General features: G+C 36.6%; 1 protein-coding gene across 1 annotated transcript in view; it reads right to left on the bottom strand.

Annotated features, from left to right (window-relative positions):
• TRIM33 (tripartite motif containing 33) overlaps window positions 1-6,554 on the bottom strand; it is a 44,195-nt gene extending 37,641 nt beyond the window's left edge. Inside the window, exons 1-4 of the mRNA XM_014458932.2 lie at window positions 6,536-6,554; window positions 4,829-4,947; window positions 4,262-4,406; window positions 3,965-4,097 (exon numbers count right to left, since the gene is read on the bottom strand). Of these exons, the coding sequence (XP_014314418.2) occupies window positions 3,965-4,097; window positions 4,262-4,406; window positions 4,829-4,947; window positions 6,536-6,554 (416 nt within the window). The remainder of the gene's footprint in view (window positions 1-3,964; window positions 4,098-4,261; window positions 4,407-4,828; window positions 4,948-6,535) is intronic.
• Window positions 6,555-12,234: the final 5,680 nt, after the last annotated feature.

Genomic DNA, 12,234 nt, shown 5'->3' with positions numbered 1-12,234 from the left:
CAAAAACTTTTAAATTTGATATAGTCCATTTGTTTATTTTTTTGTTTCCCTTGCCTGAGCCTATATATATATATATATATATTGCTATGAGAAATGACAGAGATTTTTTGCCTATGTTTTTTCTTCTAGGACTCATGTTTTCCAGTCTAACATTTAAGTCTTTTATCCATATTTAATTTATTCTTGTGTATGGTGTAAGAAAGATGCCTAGTTTTATTTTTTGTATGTATCTGTCCAATATTCCCCAACACAATTTGTTGAATATACTATCATTACCCAATTGTATGTTGTTGCCTTCTTTGTCAAATATTAATTGACTGTAAAGGTATGGGTCTATTTCTGGGCTCTCCATTCTGTTCCATCAATCTATATGTCTGCTTTTAATGCAGTACCATGCTGTTTTGATTTACTATGGCTTGATATTAAGTAGTGTGATTCCTCCAACTTTGTTCTTTCTCAAAATTTCTGTTGCTATTCAGGGTCTTTTGAGGTTCCATATAACTTTTTGGAATATTTGTTCTAGTTCTGTGAAATAAGCCATTGGTATCTTGATAGGAATTGCATTGAACTTATAGATTGCTTTGGGTAGTATGGACATTATAATGATGTTACTAGCAATGCCTCCTATCCATGAATAAGATATATGCTTACACTTATTTGCATCTTCTTAAATTTCTTCCCTCAGAGTCTTATAATTTTCTGAGTACAAATCTTTTACATCCTTAATTATATTTATTCCTAGGCATTTTGTTCAGGGGGAGGGGAGGGGGAGGAACAGCAGCAGCAGCTTAAATTTTCCCGTTAAGGAAGCAAAGCCCAACTCTTCAGGCTCTGGAGGATATGGAAAGAGGAAAAGGTGTGTGGAAGCAGTCATGCCACATGTTCTTGCTTTCCCTCCTTGGTTTGGAACTGGGGAATCCTGGCATGGTGGATCCATCCAGATGGGTCTGCAGGAGTTTATGGACATAGACTAGGGGATGCTTCAAATCAGAAGCTCCTTAGGGTAGCTGTACCCAACAGGAATTTGGGCAAGAGCATGAAAGAGGTAGATGGAGGAGGGGAAGGAGAAGAGCCTCACAATGTGGTTTGATGCAGGGGACCCAGCACTCCCAGCTTGACACAGTGAGATGAGTACTGATCTGCTGAAAGGTCCCTCAGCCAGATGAGGCCTGAGAGGTTGAAGAGAGGAGACAATGATGGCCATGGGCATGGAGGGTCAGCAGGCAGTAGTGGATGCCATTAAAAAAAAAAAAAAGCCTATCAGTGCTACTCAGCAACAACCACTGGGATTTTGGACCGGAAAATTCCTGGGTGCTGTGGTAAGATATACGCCATGTAAGAGAAAATTACTGGCTTGCCATTAGGCATTACTTGAGACTGACTCTATGACTTAAGAACATAAAATAACCCTGAAACCTGAAATGCCCATAATGTCTTGGATGATGAAGGAGCACTCTAATAAGGAAGGCAGTGCCTAAAGGAGTTCTGTATACACAGAAACTGTTTGTGCACAAACATGCAACAAGGAGGATGCAAAGATGTATTTATGGTTTTTATGAGCAGGTGCCCAGCCTCTTTCCCCTTAAGTATGACTTTGGAACCACCCGAGGAGCTGCTGAATCCTATGATCCCACAGGTGGTGCTCTATAAACAGCTATTAACCAACAGAGAGCTGCTTCGTTTATGGATGGCAGTTCCAAGGTGAAGGCACATTCTGTCTGGAAAGCTACCACTCTAACTGAAGAAGGCAACAGCAAATCATATCAATGAGCTGAATTGCATGCTGTTGTCTCCTATATTTGGGTTTTTTGAACTCTGCAGTTGGCATCAGAAGCAAGGGTGGTCTTGTGGGCTGTTTCCTAACTTCATACAGATGATGAAGAGAACAACTTTGGGTAAGACTCAATGAAGTACGCAATATTGAACACTTTCAACTTTGACTATGGGGGACCACTGAAGGGTTCTTTTAAAAAAGGGTGGAGAGGGGGGCAGCTCCATATCTTACCAAAATAACCCTTGCAGCAATACGGACAGATGAATTTAACAAGATAAACTTCAAAACAAGGAGACCAGTTAGAAATGTGTTGAACGTAGGTTTTTAATTCCAATGACATGGGTTCTGCAATAGTCTATCCAGGAAAGGTGAAAAGTATGAACTAAAGAAAAGGGGAAAAACATTCAACAGATAATTAGGACCTGGTATATTTTCCTTTATCAAGGAAAATGATAAAGAAAGGGGAAGGATCGTGGCTAAACTTTGACAGAGGGGCAGTGGAAGCTATTCTTTCATGAGAAAAGGGATGCCATCTTCTTGTTCTTTTTGAATCTCGCCATTAATTTAAAAAGCCTAAGAAATCTAAGATTTCTCAAAGATCTAACTGAAGCTGAGAGAAAGTAATCTAGTATCTTACTGAGATTATTACAAAATAATCAAAGGTAAGATTTGGCCCTGAGGTAAAGGCAGGCACAAGATTAGTAACCTCAAGTAAAATATTAGCCAACCTTCAGGTAAGATGAAACATACTGGAACAAATTAGGATATAAACATTTTAAGTACATTTCTAATCAAATGTTCTGTAGAACGTAAGTGCAGCCTTGGGAAAGAACAAAGGGCATTATATATATGATTAGTTTTGAGGGATTCTACATACTGTATTCTAGGTTCTATATACCATATGGGAGAAAATAAGCATATGAACTAAAATAGATCTGGAGTCTGACCACTTTATTCAAATTCTGGTTCTACCACTAACAGTGAGACCGTGTACAGATTACTAAAACTTTTTGGGAATAGACTCCCTCTCCTTTAAAGCAGTCATGATACTAGTACCAACACTTCATGGGTAATTGGTGTGAATTCAGAAAAGTGTGGCACAAACTATGAATTAATGTATCACCTCCTTTTCAGGAGAATTCTAAATGAATTCCAATGAATCTAACAAATTAAAACCTCTAAGACATCTTACAGTTAAAAAACAGATTAAAGTGTGGTTGATCCAACTTAGCCTACTCTTTTATGACAGGAGATTCATAAAACCTATTTCCAATTCAGCTGAACTGTTTTAAGAAAATACTTTAGAAAATTCTGTATGGGTAAGCAAGACCATCTTTTTAACTGTAATAAATAGATGTCATATCAACTGGGAAATTTACTAGAGGATTTTGTTATATAACGGACAAAGAATTTCAGTACATTCTAGAACAGTTAGGATGTTACAGACTGGTGATAAGTAAATACTATTGAATTCTGAGGTTATAACGGGTTAAAATACTAAGATATGTATTAAAGAATTAGTAACTATGCTACTTAGATGCTTATAAATTCCTGATTTTTCTGCAAATTGTATATCTAAAATGAAATCAGTTTATGCTTTAACGTTAAAATAGGTATCATTTATCCATACCCATGGGAATATTACCTTTTTAGATCACAGCTCATAGCCTAAATAACACAGTATTTGAAAAAAAGTATATCTGAACCAAGGCAGAGCAAACAAAGAAATACAATTCCATTCTTACAAACCCAAATCCATATAATGCAGTGGTTCTCAACCTCCTGGCCCTTTAAATACAGTTCCTCATGTTGTGACCCAACCATAAAATTATTTTCGTTGCTACTTCATAACTGTAATGTTGCTACTGTTATGAATCGTAATGTAAATATCTGATATGCAGGATGGTCTTAGGCGACCCCTGTGAAAAGGGGTCGTTCGACTGCCAAAGGGGTCCCGACCCACAGGTTGAGAACCGCTGAATTTTTAACAAATCATAAAATTATTAGGTATGAATGTGAAAACCATTAATTTATCAAAAACAACGTTTTGACTTAAGAAATATATAATAGTGAGAATTAAAATGCTAACAAAGAAATCTGTGGAATACATACTTGCTTTAAGAAAAGTAAATAAGAATTTTTAAAGAACTTATTATAATATTTCTTGATAAGCAATTATGACTTCTGTACCTATGTTCTTTGTGTTCCAATAGCTGACAGTCTCTACATGTCAATCTGTCACATGTTTCACAGAAAAGTTTCAACTGTTCTTGTTTGTGTACAGGGCAGAAAACAGGGCGCTGACCAGATGCTCCAACAGACTCTGTAGTAAAATAAAACATGTATTTTTAAACTGAACAAAATTTTTGTCTAACTTTCTAAATTCTTATCGATACTGGTATCCAAAGCTTATAAAGAATATGCAGAAATGATATAAGGGCAAAAGAGGGGGATTAATAGTAATCATTAAAATTGCTTCTCTCTTACCTGAGACATCTTCTTTCTTCCTGATCAAGTGATCTTTAGTGAATTTCACTCTTTGATGTGCTTCAATACATGTCTTACACAGCCACTCCCCACATTCTACACAAAAGCCAACTGCACTTGCATTGTCTTCACAACTAGTGCAGACCTACAAGAGGAAATAAATACTAAGCTACATTAGATTTACAAAATATAGATCCACAAAATAAAAAGGTGAAAACTTCCTAACTTGCTTCCAAGTTACATATATTAATTTACGTACCTAGAATAAAATTATTTTATTATCCATTTATCTTTAATGAGATCCTCTCCTTCCAGATCAAACACTCAGTGGATAAAAATCTAAGTCTCAGAAACAAAATCTATAAAAGATTTCAATTTTTCAGTAATGATCTTGTATCATTGAGCCAGATCTGCGAGGGTATAGAATAAAGATACCCTTTATTTTCAATTTGAAAGATGTAACTATAGCAGAACTAGCCTAATTTATGTAACAACCCAAGCATGCTTTTCTAGTAACTTACATTTTGATATCAAGATAGAAATATAAAGAAAAATTGAGAAGCATACCTGTTCTGATTTCTCATCAGAACTGCTAGGAGCTTCAGATGTATCTTTCACAAAATAATTATCCACAAGGTCTATCTGTCTGCATTCTTGGCGGCATACTGGGCACCGTATCACACCAACTACAATACAAAATAACATTAAGAAATATTTTTCAGAAAAAAATAAGAAAAACTGTGCATGTTGCCCATACGAAAACTAGTCATTCAATATGTCACAGACAAGACCAAAGAAATGAGCATTAAGGGCTGAGTAAAATAAGCCACTGAATTATTCCATTGGGAAAAAATGATATCCTATTTAGGAAGAGAAAAACAATCATTAATATGCAAAAAGTTTAAAGGTGCATCTTTATTACAATATGTGTTTTCCAAAAGATATCCAGGTCCTACTCCTTGGAAAACCTGTCAGTGTCACTTATACCGCTGATTAAATTAAGGCTCTTGAGATGGAAATGCTGTCCTGGATTATTGGATGGACCCTAAATGCCATCACAAGTGATCTTATAAGAGGGAGGCAGAGGAAGATTAGATTATAAAAAAGGAGAAGGCAACTTGATAATGGAAGCTTTCGAGATGGAGCCACAAGCCACGAAATACAGGTAACTTCAATTGTGGCTAAAAAACACAAAGAAACAGACTCTTTCCTCGGAGCCACCAGAAAGAGCCAGAGCTGCTGACACAGACTCTGCAAGACACTCTGGCTTTAGCCCAGTAAAACTGAATTCAAACTTTTAGCCTCCAGACCAGTAAGAAAATAAAATGTATTGTATTAAGGCCCCAAGTTTATGGCAATTTTGTTACAGCAGCAACTGAAATATACAATCTATCATCTTATAAATTCTGACTTAGTTCAGAACTACATGAATTCATGCTAGTGTGGTAAGAAAGATCATCTGTCCCTTAACCTGCTATCGCTCTAGCATCTATAAAAATAGATAAACCTGCTGAGGTAACATACAGATGTTAAAGTTAACAACTAAAAAATAGCACCACAGTCAACACAACAAACTGATTACTACGTATCAGCCATAAATTTGAGGATATAGCATAAATGACACAATCCTTACTTTCAAGAGAGGGTTCCAAGACTAGTATATAAATATTACTTTTTACACCATGCAGAGATAAGGAGAGATGAAAACTACAAACAAGAAGAAAGCTAAATAACTGAATGAGAAAGTCCAGCATGTGTCTATCAGAAGTTCTAGAAGTTCATGAAGGAAAGGAGGCAGAGATGCTTTATCAAGAAATAATGACCAAGAATTTCAAAACTGAATGAGTTCTCAAATCGCAATCCAATTCCTGAGCACGATAATTAAAATTAATCCACACCTAAACAAACCAAAGATGGAGCAAAAACTCTTCATAACTGCTAATAGTAGAATATAATCAAGACTAACAACAGAACTACCTCATTAGTAAAAAAACAATGCCAAAAGATAGCAGGCAATCTTTTCAAAGCTTTTAGAGAAAATAACAGCCAACCTAGCAATCTATATCCTGATAAAACTATTACTCAAGTGTAAAAGGAAATTAACTTTTCAGACATATAACAGAACCATTGTTGTAATAACTAATGAAGCATTAAGTTGGACCATATAAGTCTGCCAATAGTAGACCACTTCAGACCTGCAAATACAGCCGTTCTATACAGTTCAACCTAATCTCATATATATATGTATATAAAAGGCTAAGTGACCAATGGTACATCCGTCCAACTGGTACATATGACGCGCACAGGCAATTTAAAAATAATAAACACTGACTTGCACATGCACAACACATACAAAGCTCTTGCTGGCGCATGTAAAAGGCAAAGTAACCGACCTGTCACTTCTATTATAAAGGGCGAACAGCAATATTAAAATACTTCTTCTAATTAATTTCCTTTCAATGTGCATGAATCCGTGCACTGGGCCACTAGTATTTAAGAATGTGGAAAAGTATTTAGAAGCGACATTTCAAAAATAATTAACAAAGGCATCAATAATAAATATGTATGAGCTAAAAGTAAATATATATATTAATTTTGGAAGTGGAAAATACATGAAATTAAAATATCAAACTACAATAATTTATTCTAATTCAATTTTAGCTTTAAAAAAACATTCTAACTACAATATGAAGAGGAAATTGAGATAAAAGGTTAATTAAAAATAAGGTTGCCTGGACCAGTTGGTGTTGCTCAGTGGTTGAGCAACAACTATATACTGGAAGTTTGCCAGTTTGATTCCCAGTCAGGGTACAAACCTGGGTTGTGGGTTCGATCCCCAGTTGGGACACATGGAAGGCAACCAATCACATTGATGTTTTTCTCTCTCTCCCTCTCTCCCTTCCTCTCTCTAAGCATGTCCTTGGGTGAGGATTAAAAATAATCAATTAATTAATTTAAAAAATAGGTAAAACCCTGCCTTAACAAAATAAGTGAGGCCCCAAAATTCAACTGCATAAAATAGAGAATTATTTTTTTATTATTATTATTATTTCCCCTCGTTAATTATAATTAATGAGGGGGAATAGGATCAAGGACAGTATCCTTCAGTACACCAATATTTGTGACTTGAGCAGAAAAGGAGTTCTCTGTTGGAAAGTAAAATAATTGCATAAGCTTTCTTAGCCAGCCAAACTAAGACTAACATGAACTAAGACTGTAGTTTGATACCAGGCTGAAGCTGTTGTTCTAAGGAATTCCAGGAATCTCTTATTAGTTGGTGCCATTTTTCCCACTTGATTCATAAAAATTGGCTCAGAAGACCACTGGGACCTCTGCCACCCAGATCTCTTCTCTGATGTTTCCCAACCCAACCTTGCTCTACCGAGCACTTCTGCCCTCACTCCAGTAAGAATTTTAACCTTCCTGTTTGAGAATGAGGAGATAATCATGATCAAATTATATTTAAATCTGCATTAATACAAAGTTTTACTGTAAGACCCATCAGTACTTATTGAGAAATTTATATGTATTAGTTCAATGAGTCCTCAAACACCTCTTAAAGTAAGTTCAATTACTATCACCATTTCAAAGATGAGGAAATTAAGGTTCAGAGCTCAAGTAACACTCTCAAGATCATATGGCAATGTAAACAGGAGTTGAGAGAAGGGCCAAGATCTGAAACCATGATGTCTGAATATACCCTTCCTCTTAAAACCTAGGCTAAACTAGCTCTCTAGTTAAAAGGCTGGTTCATTAGTCACAAAATAAGAGAATAAACTATACAGATATATGGAGGATAATTTAGAGGCAAAACCAAATGACTTCATGATGACTGTATGACGACGGTGTTAGTAATTCATGGACAATTACACAATTACTCAAAATGAGGGGAAAGTAATCTTAGCCAGAATGTAATAAGTTTTATATAAAATGTGTTTATAGTTACAGAGGGAACCACCAGCATTGTAAGTAGTTCAATCTGAAGCAGTTATAATTAACTAGAGGCCCAGTGAATGAAATTCATGCACCTGGTTGAGGAGGGGAGGGGGATCCCTCAGCCTGGCCTGCGCCCTCTCGCAGTCCGGGAGCCGTCAGTCAGACATCCCTAGAGTTGCCTCGGAGGCAGGAGAGGTTCCCACCACCGCCGCTAAGCTTGCCAGATGTGAGCCTGACTTCTGACTGAGCAACGCTCCCCCTGTGGGAGCACACTGACCACCAGGGGGCAGCTCCTGCATTGAGTGTCTGCCCCCTGGTGGTCAGTGCATATCATAGCGACCAGTCGTTCCACTGTTTGGTTGATTTGCGTATTAGCCTTTTATTATATAGGATGAGGGGGAATAGGATCAAGGACAGTACCCTTCAGTACACCAATATTTATGACTTGAGCAGAAAATGAGTTCTCAGATTTAAGAAACAGATTTCAAACATTTTTCAAATGCAAATCACAAGTACACTTTACATCAAAAGCCAGTACACAAAAACATAGGCAGCAAAATCTCAGACATCTTTCATAGCAATATTTTTGCTAATACATCTGCTTGGGCAAGGGAAACACGGGAAAAAAATAAACAAGTGGGACTACATCAAACTAAAAGCTTCTTCACATCAAAGAAACCAGCATCAAAATAAAAAGGGAACCCACTGTATGGAAGAACATATTTGCCAATGATACATCCAATAAGGGGTTAATATCCAAAATGGGCAGACCTGAATAGACATTTCTCCAAAGAGGACATACAAATAGCCAAGAGACCTATTAAAACATACTCAGTCACTAATCATCAGAGAAATGCAAATTAAAATCACAATAAGATATTACCTCACACCTGTCAGAATGGCTATCATCAAAAAAATCAGCAAACAACAAGTGCTGGCGAGGATGTGGAGAAAAGGGAATACTAGTTCACTGCTGGTGGGAATGCATATTAGTGCAGCCACTATGGAAAACAGTATGGAGTTTCCTCAAAAAATTAAAAATGGAATTTCCGTTTGACCCAGCAATCCCACTTCTGAGAACATATCCTAAAAACCCCTAAACACCAATCAGAAATAATATATGCACCCCTTATTTACAATAGCTAAGATTTGGAAACAGCCTAAGAGCCCATCAGTGGATGAATGAATAAAAAAAAAGCTGTAGGACATCTACACCATGGAATACTATGCAGCTGTGAAAAAGAGGGATCTCTTACTTTTGGCACATGGATGGACCTGGAGACTATTCTGCTAACTGAAATAAGCCACTCTGAGAAAGACAAATATCACATGATCTCACTTATTTGTGGAATCTAATGAACAAAATGAATTGACCAACAAAATAAGTCCTGAAGCATGGAGGCATGGAGCACACTGACATACCTCGATGTGGGGGTGGAGGATGAAGAGAGAGAAACAAAGTAACTTATATGCATAGCCCATCAACACAGACAGTAAGGTGGTGAAGACAATGGGGGGACTGTCAACAATAAAAATATTTTTCAAATAATTTTTAAAAATAGATTTCAACGGGAACAGATATCTAGAAACAAAAATAGCTAAATAATTAAAATTTTAAGTATTAAAATGAAAGGAGACATGACAAAAATAAAAGTATAACGGAACTTTTTAGTACACTTTTTAAATGAGCTAAAAAAGAAAAAAATGGGTAATACAATTTAAGAGCTATTTATATATTTCAAGAATAAAAAAACATACATTTTTTGGCATGTCTGTAGAATACTAAGAAAATGTAATGTTGTATTATGTTGCCAAAAACAGCATCCATCTGATACTCTCTCCATATGAAAAAGCCACATTTAGGTAAAATTTTACCTCTGCCTTAATGGCCTTGATTGTTTAAAAATAATAATATAGATAGCCCTAGCCTGCATTGCTCAGTGGTTAGAGCATTAGCCCGTGGACAGAAGGGTAACGAGTTCAAATCTCCATCAAGGGCATGTACCTGGGTTGCAGGTTCATTCCCTGGTCCCAGTTGGAGCATGTGCGTGAGGCAACCAGTCGATGTATCTCTCTCATATTACTGTTTTTTTCTCTCCCCCCTACTCCTGCCTCTACCCCTTCCACCCTCTCTAAAAAAACAACAAACAAAATCAATGAAAAAATATCCTCTGGTAAGGATTAACCAAAAAAAAGAGGATAATATTACCTGAGATATTTTTTATAAGCAATAACATGAAAAAGTTTTAACTTGGAGCTGATGTTATTTTACAGATAAGGAACATAAAGTCGTAATAAGATTCAAATAAATTTGTCCATATTTGTTTGTCTTCATCTGTTATTAATTCAGATAGCTGACCTTGAAGCCACAAGACATAAACTGGGTATGGAAAACAGAGAAAGAATAAAACTATATCAATGTTAAAACAGCCTAAATTATAGCCAAAACCTTAAAAGCAAAATCAATCAGAATAATATGCATGTGAGAAAGAGGGATCATCACCTTCAAACCAACATTAAGAGCAAAAGCAGATTTCAGCCATGACTAATTTCTCTTCTAAACCATATTTCCATGAACTTTTGATTATTAATTATTTTAAAGATTTTTTATTGATTTTGAGAGAGAAAGGAAGAGGTAGGGAGAGAGGGAACTATCTATATGAGAGGGAAACATTGATCAGCTGTCTCCTGCACGCCCTCCACAGGGGATCGAGCCTGCAACCCAGCAACCCGGGCACACGCCCAACCAGGAATTAAACCACTGGCAACCCCTTGATGCACAGAACAATGCCCAACCAACTGAGTCACAAGGGCCAGGGCTAATTTATTGTTAAGTCTTATACTATTCTCTAATAATGTGTCTTATCTCTTCAATGGCGTCAAGGTTCATTTAATATATTCATTTTATATACTCACAACACATAAAGTTGATGCTCAACACAAAGCAGAATTTCAAGTTTGCAGAGGACAGCTGAAATGCAGTGTTCTCTATTAATCATTTCCAATTGTTTAGACTCACTTTAGCCTCATAATCATAATAAAAGTTAAATGACTCTAAATATGCTACCCTCATATCTCCTTTATTCCCAATAAAAAAAAACACAGAGATCTTCTGAATGATATTAACATTTTGCATAAATATTTATGTGAGGATGAGTTTTTAAGCCATTCCTTATTAACAGAAAAGAAAGCTGTTTAACTTGAATATTAGCATTCTATTAATAAACTACAAATGGGATGACAGGCCAGATTGGTCTAAAATTCTGGCAATCATTTGTGATGCTAAAAGAAATGTGGAAATTCTCATCCAAATCCATTGTGGACAACAGGTCAGATTGTACATACCATACTCCTTGAAACCTGTGCCTAGTACTACCCACCAAATTCAAATGTAGGGCATGGCATCAGAAGGCACAGTATTTTTGGCTTTGCAGGAAAAGACAAAATCAAAGATATTATATAGGTACTTACATAAAAAAGAAACTTCCAGTTTTTATTCACGAAATTCAAAATCTCTATATATAAATGCCTAATATGCAAAGTGTCCCCTTGGGAGTTCAACCAGGAGTTCAATCGCTCGCTATGACTTGCGCTGACCACCAGGGGGCGGCACGGAACGAAGGAAGGCCCGCCCAGTAGTCAGCAGCCAGGGAAGGGAGGCCCCCGCCGGCCCTGATCGCCAGCCAGGCCTAGGGACCCTACCCATGGACGTATTTCATGCACCAGGCCTCTACTATAATAATAATCTAAACATTTTTGTAATACAAATTTATAATAAGAATTGCAAAATTCTTTGTAGGAGACAACATTTTACTTAACTGGGAGGACTTAATTAACTCACCATCAGTGAAGAGCTTTTCCTTGCCTGGCTAACAAATAATCCACTCAGAAACTTATTTTGATTTCATTTTATCTTTAAGAAATTCTGCTGTGATGAGATATTATTCCATTTTAAAATTTCTAACTTCTCGCGGAAACCGGTTTGGCTCAGTGGATAGAGCGTCGGCCTGCGGACTGAAAGGTCCCAGATTCGATTC

The sequence above is a fragment of the Myotis lucifugus genome, unplaced genomic scaffold (genome assembly GCF_000147115.1).
Source record: "Myotis lucifugus unplaced genomic scaffold, Myoluc2.0 scaffold_101, whole genome shotgun sequence".
Lineage (NCBI taxonomy): Eukaryota > Metazoa > Chordata > Mammalia > Chiroptera > Vespertilionidae > Myotis > Myotis lucifugus.
The sequence above is the reverse complement of the archived record's forward strand: the minus strand, read 5'-3'. Positions and strand labels throughout refer to the sequence as shown.